Genomic DNA, 21,483 nt, shown 5'->3' with positions numbered 1-21,483 from the left:
TTCCGTATGTACAGATCAGTTGCCAGGCTTTCCGCTGGCGCAGCGTCAATGTTTCCCCTGCACGCTGGTGTGCCCAGCTTGACAATAGCCCACGGAGAATGAAAAAATTCCGTCTGCACGCAGCGCCACCTTTACTCAGATGTCCCCACAAGTGCGACCGCAGAGGACGCTGGTGGCCAGCCCGTTGCTCGAAAATTGAACATCGCTCCAGGCACCTAGGCTACATCAAAACAGGATGGAGCGGTGTTGAGGCCTACGACACACCAGTTTGCGCGTGATTCGGTGAGATCTGGGGAGGGGTGCAGCGACGGTCCACGCCCCTTAACCGGTCGGTTACACCCTCTGTGAGATTCGACAGTCACCGCGAAGACACCAGACACCAATATATCACTCTGAAGACCTGCATTGTTTCCATGGACCAGGCACTTTTCTACCGCGGGCGACTGGCGAGGGGTCGGGGCGCGCGGACCGTCGCTGCCGCGACTCGGCGGCCGGGGTCGGGGCTCACGAGACGACGAAAAAGCTGGCGCGCCCTCCCCGGCGCGGCCGAAATGGCGCCGCCCCACACTACCCGCGACGCACGGCGCCGCAACACGCCCTATGTAAAACAATACAAAATCAACAACGGCTTGCGGCCCGGCGCGCGGTGGGGCCGCCGGCTCGGCCGTCGGCCGGGTTTGATTGGGCGTCTCCGGGTGCGCAGTGCCGGCGCACGGCCCCGGCCGGCCTCAGCCGTGCCCCACCTCCGACTTGAAGATAATGTCCGACTTGTGGAAAGACGGCCGGTGGCTGCCGGCGCGGCGCGTCGCCTCCTCGGCGCGCGCAAAGTTGTTCTCGGACTTGGGGCGCGGCAGGCGCGCCAGCGCCCGGCCGATGGACAGGTGGTGCAGGCTGATGCTGTTGTGCTGTGGTTCCGAGTCGTCGTCGGAGCTGGGGCCGACGTCCGGCTCCTGGACGGCGATAGCGCTCACCAGGGCGCTCACCGTCCGGCAGTCGGTCTGCAGGTCCTCACGGTTCGACACGATGCTCGGGTTCTTGCCGATTTTGTTCAGCCTGTCGGCGGCGCGTGCGCGTCAGGTTCGCTCGCCGCCCGGCCACTGACTAGGGATGGCTGGACGACTGTTCGAGAGTGAGTTGTGGGTGATGTGGTTTATCTCCTGTCGTTAGCTTTAGCAGCCCCTGCTGTAATGCACAGTCAGTGTTACTCCTTTGCTCGCTTTCACATGGTATCATGCTTGATAACGCTACCGGCGCACCACCGAGTAGGCATTAAATAGGCAATGACCGGAAACAAAAGTCGCGGCGCTCCGAAGTTTGACTCGCCCAGCACATCGTGGCATTACCAATGACCTTCGTATAGACAACGCGGAAGTGGAGCGGATGGAAAGCTTGCTGCACTCGCCCTGCGCACGTGCGTCACACGGCGCGAAGGCCACGCTGACCCGTCTGAACAAACAGCCTCAGCCGCTCGCAGGAGCTCACTGCCCGAGCGTCGCTAGCGCCGTTTACCCCGGCGCCCGCCGTCGCCGGCCGCCGACCGGTTATAGGTGGCGCTTCTCACCTCTCGGCGGCAACACTCTCCATGGTGCGCCGCATCAGTGGGTAGCTGTCGAGCACCGCGTTGAAGTGCTCGACGGAGAGCGAGAACAGGTTGCAGTAGGTTTCGGCTCGCACGCTGGCCACGCGGCGAGCGTTGGTCAGTAAGCAGATCTCGCCGAAGTACGAGCCGTCGCTGAGCGACGTGGCCACCTCGCCGTTGATGATGATGTCCACTATGCCCTCCTGGATGAAGTACATCTTGTTGCCGATGGTGCCCTCCTTGATGATGATGTCGCCTGTGGGTGTGGGTCGGCCAGTGAGAAGCAGGGGAGCATCAGGTGGACTGAACAGTGACTGACCTTGTGCTGGATCAGCGGAATGCCAGCTGTGTCAGATATCTGGGCTCGTCAAGCAGTGTGTGTGTGTGTGTGTGTTTTTGTGTTGTTTTTTTTTTGTTATCGAGAATAGACGGACAGAACATGTTGCAATTTATGCAGGGTGCACACAAACTGTATGTGGTTTACACGTGTACGTGTATGCAGCAATCAATGCTAGTTAGCTGGACCCGTCAATAAAACGGCACATCCCCCCCCCCCCCCCTTGAGCCAATGGGGTTTTACACTAGAAATGAGACGATTTCGCAGCAATGCAGTCGAAATACTCAGGAGTTCGGACAAAATTTGGTATGTCTACTCTCTCGAAGAAAACTTTAGTTATACGCCTATTCACAGCTGTAACTGATCAAAAATGTATAGCATCCAGACAAACATATGCCACAAAAAATGAAGATGCATATCAGAAACGGTCTGCGCATGCAAAATTTCAAAGCTGAAGATGAACCCAGCGCAAGTATATTTTAGAATACAGTTAAATGGATGCTTGGTCTGAAGCTTAGGAAATATTTACAAATGCAGTCGAATTAATATCCTAGAAAAATAATGTAACAGCTGACAAACAAGAGCACGATGACCTCGTTCATGTCCACGAATAATGTGATTGTGCACGACAAACATGAGCAATATTTGGATTTGCCACACAAATCTGGGTGTACAGAACATCACGAACGAGAACAATTTGAAAGTACAACAACCAGTAACATTTCAGACATCGCATGCTTTCTCTGGAGCATGCAATCCTCATCAGCATATTTGCAAGCTGAAATGGTTGCAGAAATCGCTTGGCACGACTAGCTTGGAAACTGAACTAAAATAGTGTAGCTTTGAATACCGCATTCAGACGCCCTACTGAACACATGTATGAAATAGCATCAATTCGTTCACATTGCCAAACAGCGTTTTCTCTTCACCATGAAAAGAACACACCGACGAGACTGATGGCACTTAAAAGCTAGCGTGACAGCTTTCTGCAGCCCTGCAGTCGAGCACAGCATGAACCAACGCATTGTTTTCACTTGCCTCGAGTGTGTACACAGTGACCAGGCATATCATGCGGGTTATGCTGGCCCACACTGACATAAACAGAGGCGAAAAGCAAGGATCGACGGCACGCGGACACTGAAGCAGCTCGCTGCGCAAAATGCTTGCTGATCTCGAAGCAGCTGGATGTGAATGTCAGTGCTTAATGTCAGATGGTGTCATTCGGCTGGTTTCTGCTGGATTTTCAATGCAATGCATTCGTGATCGTTCCTATCAGACCAATGTTTAAGTAACGCGTTGTGGAAGCCTGGCTTAAGCCATGAATGCCCGAGCGAACGGCATTATTCCGTTTTCTTTTATTTCTAGCCTGGTTTCCAGAGCGTTCCTCTATACCGACAAGATTCTCCAGTCATGCACATGCATGTGTTGATGCCTTATTAACCCTGCAAATGCCACACCTGCTCATTACAAATTCCACCATTTTGTCAACTGCATTTATGAATCCCTGACTGCGGCAGCTAAACGCCAAGTGCACCGTGAATAAGCACCAAAAGAATAGTGATAATGTTTCTCTACACCATTCCTCCTCCAAACGCTAGACGGTGCGCAGGCAGCAGACCACTGAACCCGCCTACGAGATTCCAGGCCACCAACGTCCAGGCAGGTGACAGCGTAGGCTGGTCTGTCAGCAATCCATCGTAGGGCAAGGGTCTCAGGACACTAATAGAACGGTGTGATCAATGTTTCAGACCACGTCCAGGTATAGATCCGGCCGTCTCCAGGCCGATGGTTGAGTGCAGGCCCAGATGGCGATAAGTGGGACATCAGAATGTGGCCAACTACAAATGACACCCAGCTGGGATTGCAGTCGCGGAGCGGCATCCTTGTCGCTGAGGTGGCCAACCGGTGTATAAGGCCTGGAACAAAACTCAGTAATTACATGAAAACTTTCCTTGATGTCGCCCTGAGGCACCAAACCCGCCCCACGTAACCAAGCCACTTCCAGACGTTGGGGATGTGGAGTGTGCCGCCGCTGGCCCAGCAGCGGCGTGGCGCTGTGCCGCGCGCCGCCCCTGCGTCCCACCTTATCACGTCGGCTGCAGCTCGGCCTCATCCCAGTCTGTACCGTGCATGAGGCGGCAGCCGACGCCGTAACTCGGCGGCAGCGTTGCCTGCACCCACCGATAAACCGGTGGGGGAGGGGACAGTCTGGTGCTACACCCAGCGGCGCGGTCGTGCCGACAAATGACGTCACGGAGAACCACGCGCCGTTTTGTGGTGGGGAGTGCGTCTCGGATGAGGGTCCTGGCTGTGCAGAGGCTGGACTTGAAAGCGATACCGTTTGTGATGTCAGGCTAACGGTAATATCTATTTGAAGGATGTAACAATATACGGTATGAAATGAAAAGGCCAGATATGTTCTTAGAACAGAAAATACCATGAAAGGAAGAGGATACGTCAACTAGTGGATATGGGAATGAATGCCCGAGCCTACAGGACCGCACTATTCCGCCAAATGAATGTGGCGGTTTACCAAATGGATGTGGTTGTTGTTTATCAGCGAATCGCAGACCAACGAAACGGGAACAAAACTACACCCTCATTCTCTGCTAAATTTCGAATTGGTTAGATTACGGGAGTGCAGGAACAAAATGGTCCAGTTAACGGCTTGTTCAGTTTCCATATGGAAGGTCCAGGATCTCATTCGAACAATGGCCTGTAGGTGCTGATATGACCACCACTGTATTCTTTCCAGAAACGGCTGCGCGACAATGGACACCGCGGCACCTGTTAAAAAGTAGCGGAAGTGGCGATCACGGAAGTGAAATTCCAAGGTGCAATGCAATACTCAAGCTGCATATAGATATCAAGTCTTGATCACATCCAGGCAGAAATGGTCATCATTTGCGGGGAGCTCAGTTTGCGGGTCACACGAGGCGCTCACCATTGTTCTAAATATTAACTAATCGCCACCATCACCAGTCGCCATACATGAACAGATGACCGGCAATGCTTTCAAGCAGCTATTGACAGCCAGCACACAGATTGTAAATTAAATCGAACGCAATGGATGGTGGAAGTATACAGCCTGTTGTAGATAATCTATTATCACATAGGACACCGGGAAGTCTACCCTAAGCGATGATCTCTCCGTCTCTCTTGCTAGGTTACTGGAGAGATTTCTAAGGAAGGCGCAAGAAGCAAACAACGTTTTTTTCTAGAGTAGAATAAAACGCAGAATTTAGACAGCACGGAAACTAGTGGCATTAAGCTAAAGGAGCTACAGTGGCTTATGAAGTTGAGTCGTGTCAACAAATTATGCACACCAGCGGTCCGAAAGAAATGTTGGTCGTGTAATATCCCTGAAGCACTCACAGCCGTCTCATCACAAAATGGTGAAGAAGCTTTAAACTGGCGGTTGGCTTGGGCTCAACGAGAATACGTCAGCACCAGTAGGGAAAATTTATGATTCAGGGGCGCTTGATTATACCACTATCTACAGATCAATATTTACTTTAAGTTTGGTCTGAACACGCTCGACCACGGGTACGATTGAAAGATGATGTTTTAACCGATGGAGCTGGGGCTTTTGCATACGGTTTCAACACATGTGTTTAAACGCTTTGTGTTCTTTAACACGCGCCCGGGTGGCCGGTTGGATACCCTTCACTCGGATGGGAAGTCAGTCTGCCCCTCCCCCCTGAGATCTCAGGAACTAAGGGAGCTGGAGACACTAAACTCACAGGGTGCGTTGATCTGTACGTAAATTCACTTTGGTTAAAGATTGAGGCTGCTAGGTCATGACCTTCGGGTGAAATAGAGTCAAACAAGGTCAAATTCCAGGTTGGTGTCCGAAGGGCTCTTAAAAACTAGATAACCGTTCTAGGCAAAATGCCACGTGCTCATTTAAGGTCAGTGACCTTGTTTGACGTTTTGAAGGTCATCTTGACCAGAATCATGCAAGAACGCCTTGAGTTTTGCATCTGTATCAGCAACAAAGGTTACGCTTGGCAGCATGTTCCTAAAAAAAGTTGGCCTGAGTCATTTTAGGTCTGTGGCCTATTCTGGCGTTCAAGAAGTCCATGGGAGGTGTATAGTGCGTTTCTATTTTCGATATTTTCCAAATGAGCACCAGAAACTTCTCCATGCAGCAAGCTCTAGAGTAATAGAACAGGTTGGTTTTGACCTTGGTCTGACCTTTATTCTTGACCCTAGGCCAATGTAATCTGTTCATTCATTCGTTATGTTGCCTAATAAAGCATCTCAGAGCTGTACGTCGCCGTTGAACACTCCGTTGTTGGATCGGATTAAACGATTCTCTAGAAATTGCCTCCGCAGACACCTTGGTCTGACTTTGACCCGCCATAGACCAGCGACCTTACAAAGTACGGCTACATTTTTTAATGCCAGGCGATCCGCTGTTCAATTGTCTACAGCTATGCAAAATGTGCTGCGACTACGCTGCGCCGTTCGGAAACCATTCCGGAAAATCCTTCGGGGGTCACATTGACCCCCCGAAGGTTTTTCCAGAATGGTTTCCGAACGGCGCAGCGTAGCCGCGCCAAATTTTGCGTACCTCTAGATAGTTGAAAAGCGGATCGCTTGTTGTCAAGAAATTAGATGTACATTGTACGGTTGCTGACCTATGGCATGTCAAAGTCAGGAAATGGTTTCAGCGAAGTCAATTTCTAGGGAATCGTTCAATCTGATGCAACAACGGAGTGTTAGACGAAGTCATACATCTCTGAGATGCTTTCTTAGGCACCAAAAATATTGAACGAGCCAATTAAGTTGACCTAAGGGCTGATACGAAGGTCAGACCAAGGTCAAGACCAGCCTGTTTTATTACTCTAGTGCTTGCATGGGATATCTTCTGGTGCTCATTCCGAATTTACTGATGGCAGGAACCACTTTATACATCTTCCGTGAACTTCTCAGGGGTCACAATAGGTCATTGACCTAAAATGCTCCAGGTCATCATTTTGTTTTTAGAAACATACTGCCTAGCGAAACCTTGTCTCTTATTCAAATGCCAAACTCAGAGCAGACTTGTATGATTTGGTCACCATGGTCTTCAAAAGGTCAAATAAGGCCACTGACCTTAAATGAGCATGTGACTTCTTGCTCACAAACACTTATTTAAGTTCTGTGGGGCACTTTGTAGACTAACCTGGAATTCTACCTTTTTACCTCATTTGACCCGAAGGCCATGACCTAGGAAAATCAAAGTTTGACGTGAGTGAGTTCACGTACAGGTTAACACACGCTGTAAATTTGGTGTCTTTAGTTTTCTTAGTTTCCGAGATCTCAGGGGGTCAAACTGACCCCCCACCCACACCCACACCCGTGCAAAGGGTATCCAGCCGGTCGCCCGGGCGCGTGTTAAAGCAGCTTGTAATGTATGTAATGTATGTATAATGTATATAATCAGTTAAGAGCAATTTGTTCTGTCGTGCTTCAAACCCGTTCGGAATGTTTACAAACAGGATGCTGCTTTCTTAAAACCGTATTTACGTGCATTCATTTCCGGGGTAATATTGTTGCTGTTTTTTTCTAATATACAGTGCGTACCTGTATGTTCACTTAATTCGGCTGATAAGCAATAAGTTCTGGGCTATGGGACGAACTTACCGCATATTTACTTCTGGACCGCGTGCCATGTATGATACAGAAGCCGGTCACGGGTCACGGCGCTCTACACTCTACAGCCCGTCACAGCATGGTGCATCTGGACGCTTGGCCAGATGCCGGCTGCGCATTCCCTACTCTAGGCACCAGCCAGACCACACACCACTCCTCTGACCAGGGCTGGGTCAGGGCTGGGCCGGTGGCGGGGAGGGGCGCCCAGCGGCGGCTGCTCGGCCGGACCGCCGGGCCATGCGGGGTCGCCCCGCCCCACTACTCTAGACAGCACAGCCACACGCGCCACGGCAGCCAGCGCAGGGCTGCGGCCGATGCAACCGGCTCTGACCTGGCTGGAACACTTCGTAGGCCAGCTTTGTGACCACATCGGTCACAAACTGGGGGTCGGCGTTGGCAAAGAACGGCACGGACGCGACCAGCGCCCGGCAGTTATAGTTGATGACGTCCTGGACAGGAGGAGGCTCAGTTAGCGCTGGGATGCTTAGTCTGCGGCTGGTGTTCACAGTCTGGTGTCGCGATGGGAGGTCCCGTTAGTGCCAGGCCGGACTGTTCCCATTCAGAGCAGCTGTTTGCCGTGCGCCCGTCACAAGCTTCGGTACGGAATTTCAAACTCGGTGTTCTGTCGAAAACTCCCTCTTCCAGCCACCCTAAACCCACTGCCAGCAGCCAGTGCACCAGCCTGGTCCCTAGACTGGCCTCGGCAGCTAGCCTCCGTCCGAGCCTGGCCGCTGTGACGCCGGTGGCCGCGCGCAGTGTGGGCGCGAGTGTGGTGTCTGCGGGCGGGGACAACACGGCGGGGTGGGCACGGCGCAGGCCGGGTGACCGGGGCACGATGAAAGCGGTGCCGGCAGCGGAGGCGGCCACAGGTGCTGTACACGGAGAGCGAGAGAGCGAGACATGAGGGTGAGAGCATGCGCCAGCGACTGCGGCTGGCCGGCGCGCCCTGGCGCCGCGGCGCCGCCCGCCACCCCACCTGGCTGGAACACCTCGTATTTTAGCTTAGTCACCACGTCGGCCACAAACGTCTGGTGAGCGTTCATAAAGAACGGCACCGACTCCACCAGGTTGCGGCAGTTGTGGAAACACACCTCCTACACGGGACACGGGCACGTCATCAGTCGGAGGCGGCACGTCACGGGCCGTCACGTGACCGTGACACAATCGCCGGCACCGTACTCATTACGTAACGGTAGCATGGCGGTATACTAGCTCATAATCGAAGGCATACGCGGTGCATCTGGCAGCACGATGCTGGATATGATAACACGAAGTTGTTTTTCGTTACGGTACCGAATAACCGCGTGTCAATACCGAGACACGTTTCAATGGTACTCGAGGTATTGATCTGAACGTCTTTTGACCAGCCTGGTCCTTCAACCACCGCTGCTATCAAAAGCAATCCTATGTATGTAAAGAATGACGCAAACCACGACTGTAAAATCCCAAGGAGCTCCCGGAGAGGAATCAGACCCGGCCAGCCGCCTTTGGTCGGGTGTCGGTAGAATGCCGAGCCAGAGAGTGCTCAGCTTGGGACCAGGGCGGCTCTTGTTAGACGGCGCCCGCCCTCAGCGGGATCCTTTCTTTCGTTCTCAGCGGCGCCGTTGGTATGAAAGTGCAGATGCGTCAGCCCCGCACGATGTTCCAGGAGAGGGAAACAGAACTCTGATATGCGGAAAACCCTGCACACATCATCCACTTTTGCAAATACACGATGGCACACATGCACCGTTACGTTGGGTGGGCTTGCTTGTTAATGATTCTAATCTCGTCAAACCCCCACATATAGTCAGGTGCTTTCAAAGCGCGGGGAAATTACGCAAGAAAGAGGATTGCGTGATCAATCATTCATGTAAGATTTTTATCTCTGGGTTCCCTTCGGCTAACCGCCGCGCTTATTGGCAGACCCAATCAAGATCTACGACTGATCATGTTGCTTGTAGGTAAACCTAATTAGGCACATCCTGGAGCAAGCCGAAATCGACTTTCACCTCCAGACACGTAGATCCATAGCTGGACTAGTAAAATAAGCATAGTTTTGTAACTTCACTATGCCAAATTAGTTGTCATTGTTAAAACCACTGTAAAGCAGCATTTGACAAGTTCCCATGCCCAAATATCATTGTCCACTGGTTACAACGCATAACAAACACATAGAGGAATGTTGGCGATGGCCGAAACTGAGACAGCTGAACTAGCAGTTGAAACATACAGAATGTTGGAGAACCGTCTGCAAAGCTACTCTACTGACCGAGAGCGTCCAGGCGTTGGCGGCACCCACCTCTCGCAACCGCTCCGACAGCTCGCCGAGAATCATATCCTCGTCGAAGAACTTGCCCTGGTACCGGTGCTCGAAGTACTCAGCGATGCGCTGCCGCAGGTCGCGGGGCAGCTTCCTGTACCCCATGTACTCTTCCACCTGTTTCAACTGCAACGGCGGGAAGCCGGGCTTCAGACGATGACCACGGCGGGACACGCGTCCGCGGCCCGTCGGCACGGCGGGCCGGCACGCCGCCGCCGCCGGGCGGGGCGATCGCGGCGCACCGGTCCCAGGGTGCGCCGTGTGGCGGCAGCCGCGGGAGTGCGCACAGAAACAGTGCTCCACGACATTGTGGTCGGAACAGGGGAGAAACGAAGAATAAGGGGATGACATTAATAAATAAAGGCAAGGTGTTTTATAAGCTCCGAAGCTTCCTGCGGCATGCAACCTTCTCAGGAGCATGCGCCTTGAGTAATTTTTGCCACGCGATACCGGCAGGCACGAGGAAAAGGATCCGCGACATTCTAGCTCGCACCAAACGGGCACATAACAGCCACGCAGGTCGTAGCAAGTCGCACAGACCGCAGCTCATGCGCGCCTGGTATGTACTGCAAGTATGCAGAATATGCCGCAGCTGCAGCGGTCTGCTGTGTTCGCAGGTGCAAATTACCGTCATTCCCGACTATAGCAAAGCAGCTCCGATGGCATAGCTGTGTTAGACACGCTCTGGCATCGACCCAGCTGGTCCGTCTGACAATGGTCACCTCGGGTGTCCGTGGTTCAGCAAATGTGGATTGTTCCACGAGGGTTGGCAGGCCGGAGCCGATCGGCACCGTAGGCGAGCTCAGCTTAGTGCTATGGCAACCTTGACCTGGAGTCGACTGTGCAGCCCATGCAATGTATCTCACGGAATGGCTTTATCAATCGGGATGTCTCATATTTGGCGATTTAGTGGTTGTTTTGGTTTAAGTATACGAAGCGAGCTCGGGAATTTAAACGTGACCATGTAGGCATCTCTGAACTTTTTTTGGCGAGCACTGGGAGGTTGAAAAGCCATTAACAGTTTTTGCACTATACATGACATATGTGAGCTTGGGCGGAAAATATGGATCTTAGAGTCGAAAGGTGTTAATTCGTAAGGGTTTTTAGTACGTCTATTAAACTCTGTTGAGAACGTTTCATTTTATTTAGTATTCGAAATGACTGTCGCAGTGAAATGTGCAAGCAACGCATTAGGTGTTTTGAGTGTCATTTACATGAATTTGTGGTAAAAATATAAGGTATTACGTATATATTTTGTCGTAAAAATATGCGGGTAAAATAGCTTCGCTTAAAAGATTTGTCGGTGTACACTTTTGCCCGTTTTCAAGTGGGCCAGCCGCGCTGCGTCACCGTGCGGCGTGCAAAACCAGGGATGAAAAACTCCCGCTTTACTGGGTGTTATCTGTGACAACGGCCATTTTTAAAAGCTATTTGGGCTCGAAATCGCAGAAACTAAAACAAATTATAACAGAACATCCTAGTAAGGTGACGCACAATGCTTCAGATAGGTCTGTACTTTCTAATGCCTGCAGCTTGAGCCTGTGTAGACTATATGTTGGAACATCAAAGTTTCGCTGTATGAGCGAGTTGCGTCATCAGATGCTTCCACTTGCAATAGTTTCCATCCGAATAGGGCCTAAAAACATACATTTTCAATGTTGACGCCACAATCCAGTAGGGACACAGTACTTTTCCAATGCCCCTCAGATCAGTGTTTTTCATATATTTTTCAGCCGAGATTCGAACCAGATACCAGAGGGTATAAAACACGAAATAACTACATTTATTACCAGCTGTGGGAATGACAGCTTTCCTCTGTATCTTATGACGGACATGGTCGGTCTACTAAGCACCTCGTGCCGTTTGAGACAGATAGCTTTGAATGCTGGCGATGCGGTTGTGAACTGGGTTAGTCGGTTCAGTGCGAGGCCGTATGTACCGCTGTCTTAGCCGCCGCTGGTTGTGTTCGTGTCGTGAGAAGCTCAGCTCACCGGCTTCAACCGTGAAACTAATGGTCGGTTTCTTTAGGGCGCCGTACGGCTTTTCCCGGGATCTACCTTGGAGGGCTTCCCTGGCAGTAGCTTGAGAAAGGCCCGCCGATCTAGGAGGGTCGTTGCTTATTGATACAATACCTTTAGTTCCAGAGGTAAAGCAGGACGTCGACGCAACGCATGTCAAGAATTCCTCCGGGGAGGGTTAGACCAGCGTCCAGCGACCGATATTTTTGGCACGACCAGCAAATAGAAGTTGTGCGAATGGAACACCCGAAACGAACACAGTTCCAGTTTTAAGATTTAGGACGTTCATGACGCATTGCGTTTTATTTAACCCTGTTTTGTGTGGTTCGTCCCTTTTTAGTTGTAATGTAACTGCAGGAGTAAAAAACGTCTGATTTACCGGATATGATCGGTGACAAAAGCTAACGCTTTTTTGGGGCAATTGGTGCCAAAATTGCGAAAACGCAAAGATGTTTCGATAGACCAAACCATATTACAACAAACCATACCAGCTAGACGAAACTCAAAGTTTAACACTGGTCTGTACTCGCTAACGCTTGCAGCGTGAGCATGTATAGTGCACATGTCAAGACGTTGACGTTTCGTTGTATGAACAAGTTGAGCGATAAGATGCTGGTAAACATGGCAGCTTTAATCAGGATAGTTTTTAGTAGGTGAGAGGAAATACTACAAACTATGCTATATCACTGCCGACCTCACAAATGGCTGGTGACAGCTTTTTTCCAATGCCCCTCAGATCAGTGCTTTCGTAGACTTTTTTCAGCCAAAATTTACTTCACGTACTAAACAGAATAACATGCCAAAAAACTAGACTTATTACTAGTCGTAAGAATCGCAGCTGGCCGCAGCATCTTGCGGCGAACATGATCAGTTTGCTACTCAGCGTTTTAAAGCGTCGTGCCATTTGAGACAGATGAGCTCGAATGCCCGCCACGCGGTAATGCATTGCGTTCAGTACAAGGCTGTGGGCTACTGTTGGTTGTGTTCATGTCGTGAGATGCTGACTGGCCAGAAGAACGTGGCTAATCGTCAGGTTTTGATGTAATACCGTTAAGGAGCCCTGCCGATGTAGGAGGATTATTGTTTGCGGATACCTGAGCCGTAAATACCTGAGCTGATACCTGAGCTGATACCTGAGCTGAGCTGAGCTGTAAACGGAGGACGTTGCAGCGACATGCCAAGGATTTATCTAGGGCTTCCTGCTGCTGTGGAGAACAGCGGCTTTTAGGTAAGGGGCCGAGCATCATTGGTGTAGGTCTCTTACATTGTCCGTTGCACCTCCGACTTAGCATACTGATCGGTGAACAGGGGTGAGATAAAACGCTTTGTATTGACATCACATCGCATTTACTGCTAAATGACCGTGCTAGAGATGTGCAAAAATGTCGCTTTCATCTGTTCATACCAGCATTGCGTAGGTTATGCTTTAAATAACTGGGATCATGATGGAAGTGCACGCCCCACACCAGTAATGATTATGCGAACCACTCTCTACCCTCTCTGGATGTGAGCGTGGAGGCAAAAAAATCCGTTAACTAGCGCGACAAAAGTAGATGATTGGTTCAGGAAATATGCAACAACCGTTGCTAAACAGGTACAACCTCTGCAAAACAGGCCGCTGCCAATTTTCTAGAAGGGCCCCTGCATCGTTCCAGGCAGTCCTAACGCATAGTCCGGATCTGTCCAGCAATAGATTTTACAACAGCAGATGTTTCCAAATATAACGGAGATCATCGCATACAGTGGGGTCTGCAGCGTTGTCGGACCATTTGAAGAAAGTTCCGACAGTTTCGAGTCTAGCTTTCCTTTCTTGTTTTTGGGCTCTATTGATGCGATACATCAACTGGTTTGGTCTCCAGGCGATCAGGGTCAATCATACGAGACAACGTGTTATCGGATCACAAGCAAAGATCATGTCGGTTCAACGTGTTGATCACGAGCCCAAATAGTTCGTGCAGATGATTTGTGACAATTCGATGAGCAAATGAGAAAACAAATTAATTGTTATACAGCGAATGTGACGTGCTGTCAGTGAAGTACCCAATCCTACTAATTATTCCAATGTTTCCATGAGCATGTAACATGATTAATGTAAAGCATAAATCCAAGAGGTTTGTGAAGGAGTACACCAAGGTATTGGATTTGTTTTCACTTCAGTACGTGAGTCGTTAAGCTGTAAATTAGTTGGAAATGAGGTAAAAGGGTAGCATAGTGCTGTGCTAATGTTTTTGATGCACCAAATTAAAGACAGTTTGCACTAAACCAAAAAGTTATTAGAAGCAAAAGTGCATTGACGTTGTTTTGAGCTCCACGTTACCTTTATTCTTGAAAATAGTCGAAGAGTCATCAGCGTAGAAGAGGAGGACCATGCTACTGGTTCATTTAGGAAAGTCAGTTATGTACATAATGAACAGAATCGCACCGAAATTAATCCCTGGGGACACCCCTTGTTACGTTTTTGAACAAAGGTAGCTAATTCCTCATTTTGAAACACTGAGTTCTGTCAGATAGATAAAAATTAAGAATTTTATGAGATTTTCGTCGAACACCAAATCTATGAAATTTGCGTAGAAGTTTTACGCTAACAGTATGGAATGTTTTTCGCAAATATAAATACAAACCTAGCCTCATGGTGTGAAAAACAACCATTGAAACGGACAGTTTACGTATCACACGATGAAGCAGTACAACATGCATGTCATCACTCAAGGTCAGCCAAACGTCTCAAAGTGTCGATTCTAAAGAAGGATTTGTAACGTAATTTAACAAACTTGGCTATCTATTATGTGTGCATGCGTTGAATGTAGTTTGTGAGTGGACTGGGTGGGAGAACACATAATGCTTTATCGTCGCACGACCTCTAATGCGACCATGTGAGTCGATGAGGGTCAGGTAATAGCTCAATCGTTGTGAATTGACCCAATTATGCTCAATATAATCAAATATATGACGTATACGCATGATATGACATGGCATGACGTTTATCCTCGACATTCATTAACAACATGATAATTTCTGCCGGTGAAGAGGAAAAGTTTTGCATAGCGTCACTTTAAAAGCTGCGGGACCATTATCACGGTGCTGATTAGCTAAGTGGCCAGGCAATTTTAAAGATTTGTGCGATATCATACGTGACCATCAACGAAAATTCTGCAGTGACGTTTCAGACTAGCCTGTTCCAATGCATAATGACCAGGTTTACCAGTTGTCATTGATTTATGTAGTCTGATGAATACAACCTGAGAAAAAGGGAGTCCTAAAGTTCCTGACAGACAGCTGCGGCTGGTGAGATACCGCGGGCGATGCCGATCAGAGATCAGGCGTGTAAACAAGTATTGATCATACCGAAGCCAAAGCACAGATTCAAAAGAGCATCACTCAACGTTGATGAATCGCCAGCAAAAGAAACATCGCTTTCGCATCTGATACATGGACAACGTTAAGGTCTTCACGAAACATAGGCGGTTAAAGATGTAGAGAAACCCTCCAGCGTAGCGTCTCGTGACTCGTGCAGCCCTTGGCGTAGTACCGTGTATTGGGGCTTACCATGTGAGGGCTCGGGTGTTTTAACATTTTTTAAATGCATGGCTACATATTCGAAATTTCTTTATATTTCACATGCTTTGGTTTGTGAATGTTTTCGGTTTGGCTTTTTTTACCTTGCTCACTCGCGGCCATTGCCACATCTATGAAATGTCAAGTTTTCTCGACAACTTCCGTTTCCTTGACAACGTCCCTTCACGAGGAACTCTTCGTAAGCTGGAGCTCATTATTTTGAGCATAAGAACTCGCTAATATGAACAGACAGGGACATGGGGATGTTAAGCCAACAATCCATGGCCTACCTTGCCTACATGAACCGTTGTCATAAGTATCAATTATATGCTGGTGATAATCCGCATTGAAAAGCCCATAAGTTTGTATTGTCATTAGAAGTACAGATCATGTTCAACATAAGCTCGAATTTTGATCATGTCAAGCAGAGATCCGTCCATCCAAAAAATTAAAAGCCTAAATTGAACTACTCTGGGCAAATTAAAGACATTTTCGCCTCAAAGAAATCCCCATATCGAAACCAACAATGTGGCAGCAGCTGCCTTTCGCAGTTAAACCCGGAATATCTGAAGTTCTTCCTGATCACGTTCGCTGTAAGAACAGTCTCTATATTATCTGAGGGGCTTTGTCGTCAAAGGAAAATTGGGAGGGCCCTGAAAAATTGTTCATTCTTCCCACACAACACCCTTTTACAGATTGGGTGCAGAGCTACCTTTTTCCCTCTCGTCTTCATCATGTCATGTCTGAAAACATACAACTTTCGTGATGGTGGCCGCGGGTAAGACTTTGGCTTACTGATTAATGCTTGGCACCAGACCCGTATAAAACTTCAATCAAGCCTTAGCCGTTGCAGTCTCTAATGTGCCATATCCATGATGTGTCGCTCAGGACGGACAATATTTAAGGCATATGGCCGTACGGTGGAATTGCTTGAAGGCGAACTCAGCATATCGGAGAAAATATGTGGAGAACCGCTACTGCGGTTCATGGGCATAGAGGAAAGGACATTTATGCATGCATGCATGAATGGGCTGGGAATAGGAAGGAATGTGATAAAGGAAGCTGCTTTTCTTGCGCAGTAATGGAGCATATTCGAACACTTGAGGTCGTGAAAGTTTAGCCCGGCTCACGCGGAAAGGTCCACTTGGTACTGACCAAAGAGTCAATCTGACACGGCCAGGGCGTGTCGGGGCATTGCACGGAACGAAGATCTCAAGGTCGGTATGGACAGTGTCAATCTAACACGTTCGGGGCGTATCGGAGCATTGCGCGGAATGGAGACCTCCTGGTCGGCAAAGGCGACTTTCTCCTGGAAAGACCGTTGACGATTTGTTTCTTTAATGAACGGGAATAGCACAATCCGGGTAGTAACATCAGGATTCGCGCTAGGCTGTGCTTAGGAGGCACTTTGAGGTCTAAACGACGTGCACCAGCTATTGGGAACACAGGCATACAAATACGCGTGGACACATCAAGACCAGACTGATTGGAATGAGATCAGAATAGGTATGATCATATTTTTAGGATCAGGGTAGGTAATTCCACGAAACCATTGCTGCAGAATTGCATTGTGGATGACACAAAAACCGAACTTGCGGCGCCACGGATTGTTAACAAAATAGCGGCGGCTTTCCGGTTCATGGGCCGTATCCAACGTCGGCGGTCCGTCCTTTAACAGCTCCGTGGGTCGTATCTAACGTCGGCGGTCCGTCCTTTAACAGCTCCATGGGCCGTATCTAACGTCGACGGTCCGTCTTTTAACAGCTCCATGGACCGTATCTAACGTCGGCGGTCCGTCCTTTAACAGCTACATGGGTCGTATCTAACGTCGGTGGTCCGTCCTTTAACAGCTCCATGGGCCGTATCAAACGTCGGCGGTCCGTCCTTTAACAGCTCCATGGACCGTATCTAACGTCAGCGGCCCGACCTTTAACAGCTCCATGGGCCGCATCTAACCCTCGCGGTCCGGCCTCTAATAGCTCCATGAGCCGTATCTAACGTCGGTGGTTCGACCTTTAACAGCTCCAGAAGCAATGCACCTGTACCTGCGTGTACCGTACCTACGTGCAATGTACCTACGGTGTACCTTATTTTAACGAGCTTCTGGTTGGGTTTAATATAATTTGATCGCAATAAGTATTGCTCACAATGCAGAATAACAGCAGCCAATATAATAATATGCATATGTGTAATGGAACGCGATACGCGATGTTACAGGCCCTTTTATGAGGTGTCAGCAACTGCCGGGGCCATATTATCACCCAGGGCCATGACACAACCGGGAGTCAAACCCGGATCACAAACGCTTGAGTCGAAGGCGCCAACCATCGGCCATTAGGTCTGTGTTTCCCTTGATCAAGAAACATCCATTTTATAACAAAGGCCTCACAAAAATGTGGATTTTGCAAGAACATCTCCGATGCATTGAAGACCCGATACTGTCCCTTACTAACTGTACGCAGCGAAGTATTGTCTACAGCTTTCCGGGCATGGCAATGGGTGTACATTGCAAAAATTAAAGAGATCGCAAAGCACGTATAAACAATGAAAGTTACAATGCTGCGTTATGTGATTGAAGATAATATAAGGTACCTTATTAAGCTTATCAGCATCACTATCAGCGTCGTGTTCCACTTTCTGTCACTAACTTTGTGATTTTTAGATCAAATATCGATTTTGTCGGTGTTCTCATAAATCGCCGAAAAGATAGCGGCAGTTCAACTTGTGCCGTATATCATCCAAAATTATTCACTTTCTCCCCCCAAATAAGCAAATCGACGGCAGCATTCCACAAAGAACGCCATACTAGATGCCGCTGCAATATTTCAAAAACGATCAATAGTAGTGAAACTGTGTTCTTTGACGCTAGACTTGGCTAAAGCGTCCGACAGCGCTGACCATGCTGTGCTTCCAGACAAACTTGAATGGTACGGCGTGCGGTTAGCGCGGTTTTGGAGCTACATGCACGATCGTGAACAAACTGAGGGTGGTGACTTCTCCACTCCTGTCCCCCAACCCGAGGACTAGCTCAGGGATCCATCGTCGGATCAATCCTCTTTCTTATGTTCAGCAACCTTTCCTCTCTTCTCACTCACATCCGCATCCCGGCGTACGTTGACAATGCCCAGCTCCTCGACCATTCCTCTGTATTGTTGTCAGCTTTTCCAATTTTAAGGTGCGAGTCGAAAAGTACATTTCCATCCCCAAAATTGGTTTCGGCCAATAGCTTAACGATGAAGCTAACAATATGCACTTAACCATTTTATGCATCGAGCATACTCTAGAAATGACCAAAAGCTTTCAGATCATACTTTCAGGCTCGAAATATCCCCATGCAAAACTGCAACGATTCTCAAAGTTCTCCTCGACCAACACCTGCCATGGAAGTCCCAAAGTACCAAAGCTCAGAGCGTTATTGCTCAGGCGCAGGACTTGTTCGGCCGACGTATACAGGAGGAGATGGCGCGCCAGTGTGACTGACTTCAAGTGCAAACAGCCCTGACCAACAATGTGTGCCCGCTGTCATTAAGGCCATGTTTGTCAGACGTCCCCGGGTGTCGCTGAGAGAGGTCTGTGCCGTGGCAACCGGAATGCTGGGATCTAGTCTCGCATGGGCTCGCCAATCATTCATTTTTACGAAAGAACGTGTCTTTTCAAACTCAATGCTTTTGTTGCCGGCCCTGAGCATGGATTGCACTGCATTGCACTGCAGCACGTTCTTTGTTTAATTCGGTGCTTGCGTGTGCCCTTGACAAGATTCTGAATAGCCACTGCGTGTGAAATCTTAAAAAGGACCATGACCATGACTTTCCCCACATAATGGTCCTTGGTCGGAACGTCCAGTCCCCGCCACCATGCCAGTTGCCAAGCCAGCCATTGAAACTAACTGCCCCTGGTTTATCGTAAGCCTGCTCATTTTTCAGCCACTTCGCTCACAATGTCGAAAAGGGGTAGACTTTTCTCAAACTAAGTCACTAGATTAGATATGGTATTTGATAACGGATCAGCGAGGCCCCAATATGGTATCGTGTGAACCTTTGAAAACTAGGAGATTTATTCATAACCTGACATATTATATGATTACAAAGTTAAAACCATACATAGCTAAGCCTCACGTGGCGCAAAAAAATGCTACCTCAGCCAGCGCAATTGCAATATCATTCAGCGAGCGTTTTGAGATATACTAGCTCTTCCCACAAGTCGTGTCTCAGACGGAAAGTGCTTCCGTGCGAAATTTAGTAACGGTTTTATTCAGTGATAATTCCCATCTATTTTGCACAATTTAGTTGCCATGGACTTTCAGTTCTTGTTTAGTTCCATTTCACGCTATTTTCAAGCATTTGTAGTCAGATTCTAATACACTTCTCTGTTGCTGCCTCTTGAAACCGCCATCATGAGAACGGCCGCTATTACTTCAACAACGTCTCCGAAAATCTGAAGGTCTGAAGGTGCCCTCATGAACGACTGCCAGCTGCTAACCTGATAATGGTTTCGCACGGTACCGGCGGCGCATTTTCCAATCGCGAACGCCGGGTTGTGCAAGTGGAGAAAGTAACTCTGCTGTCTCAGGATTTCTGCGTCGGATTGAAATAAATCAAACGGTAGTCGACATCCATAGCCAATCTTATCCGAGAATCGCTAGTGTACATCTGCCACGTGACTGATGGCGCCACAACTTGTAAAAAAGAAGCTTAAAAATTATAGAAATAATTACTCAGAAGACACTGCCACCATGCATGAAACGAAAGCAGGTGATCTCGCACATCAAATCAAAACAGAGATCAAGGTTGGTTCTGGTTAATGTTGACTCAGTTCAGGTTTAATCACGTCATGGTTTATTCAGTTCACGGTTTATTATTGGCTTCCTCGCTTGGTATGACCTATAGTGGCCACTGGTCTCGAATTGTGTTGGTTCAGCCGACATTTTCTATTTGGTGATGAATGTTTGAGGGAGAAGGATGCTTTGGGTGTTAAGAAGACAGGTAATTTGTCAGGGTAGCGAGTCACCTGATTTCTGTTATTTTGAATTCCCAAGCTGAAAATAATCGGCTGTCTCATCTACTAGGACGTCAGGTTAAGCGAGCGTGCCCAATGTAGTGAAACGAACGCTAAACCAACTGGAGGATGTTAGGTTTAACGAGTATATATTTCCGTAATATATTTCAAGGACCGCCCAGCATCTTCGTCTAAACAGCATTGCGGTCTATATTGTCGGACCTCCTTGCGTGCTGGAAAGTGTTTATTTTTCCCATCAGGACCAAAAATTAATTATCAGTCATAACCTTTTCCAAGAGGGTAGAAGCCCCATACATTTTGAACTATTCTGTTTGGTTTTAGTGCAATTGCAAACACATCTGGATTATGGTCGCCAGAGCTGCGATGCCAGATCGGAGCTCTGGCATCCGCTCCTGATCATGAATGACCTCAGTTGGTGACCTGGCACGGCTTAATGTAATGCAAATGACCTTAAGTATGACACAGACAACCCGGCCGACTAACTCCATCAAAACGACCCAAAAGGAGTAAAACATCGATGAATTCCTGTGTTTAACAGCAAAGACACCAGCGTAAGTTTTTACTGATCACGTTATATCACTGTGATCTTTACTCCGCATGGAACAAATTCTCCAGAATAAGTCGAAGTGAGCGGTAGTTATCCAACGAACTCAGAGCTTTTAATTCCCAGGTGCTTGACGCTTGAATTGAAATCGTGTGCTTTGCGTCATACTTCAACTTTAACGAACGTTAGGTGAGAGCAACGCTCAAAATAGACCAGCAATATTGCTAATAGCTTTATCGTCGCCCCGTGCCGAAATGGAACGGAACTGAATGTTGCAATGATAAAATCTTAAAAGTGTTAATGAAACGTAAATAAGCCACTGTACTTTAGATTTTAACGCCATGATCTTGGAACAAAAGCTGACGAGTTGCATTTGTCTCTTAATAAATCGTACGTTCCTAAATCTTGATCTCAACTTCTAATTGCGCGCCTGAAGTGAAGCTGCTTTTTCAGTCCAAGCAGCCTGAACTCTGCCAAATTTCACACCTCGGG

The 21,483-nt window shown here is 48.6% G+C and overlaps 1 protein-coding gene across 4 annotated transcripts in view; it reads right to left on the bottom strand.

Moving 5' to 3' along the window:
* Positions 1-78: 78 nt before the first annotated feature.
* Ih (hyperpolarization activated cyclic nucleotide gated potassium channel Ih) overlaps positions 79-21,483 on the bottom strand; it is a gene marked incomplete at its 5' end in the record, with an annotated part of 50,652 nt that continues 29,247 nt past the window's right edge. For all 4 annotated transcript variants that reach the window (XM_037225868.1, XM_037225870.1, XM_037225869.1 and 1 more), the window contains 4 exon segments: positions 79-1,053; positions 1,562-1,835; positions 7,888-8,005; positions 9,838-9,984. In XM_037225868.1, coding sequence (XP_037081763.1) covers positions 729-1,053; positions 1,562-1,835; positions 7,888-8,005; positions 9,838-9,984 — 864 coding nt within the window.

The sequence above is a fragment of the Pollicipes pollicipes genome, unplaced genomic scaffold (assembly GCF_011947565.3).
Source record: "Pollicipes pollicipes isolate AB1234 unplaced genomic scaffold, Ppol_2.1 Scaffold_5724;HRSCAF=6776_pilon_pilon_pilon, whole genome shotgun sequence".
NCBI classification, from domain to species: Eukaryota; Metazoa; Arthropoda; class Thecostraca; order Pollicipedomorpha; family Pollicipedidae; genus Pollicipes; species Pollicipes pollicipes.
This window is presented reverse-complemented; position numbering and strand designations above follow the sequence as displayed.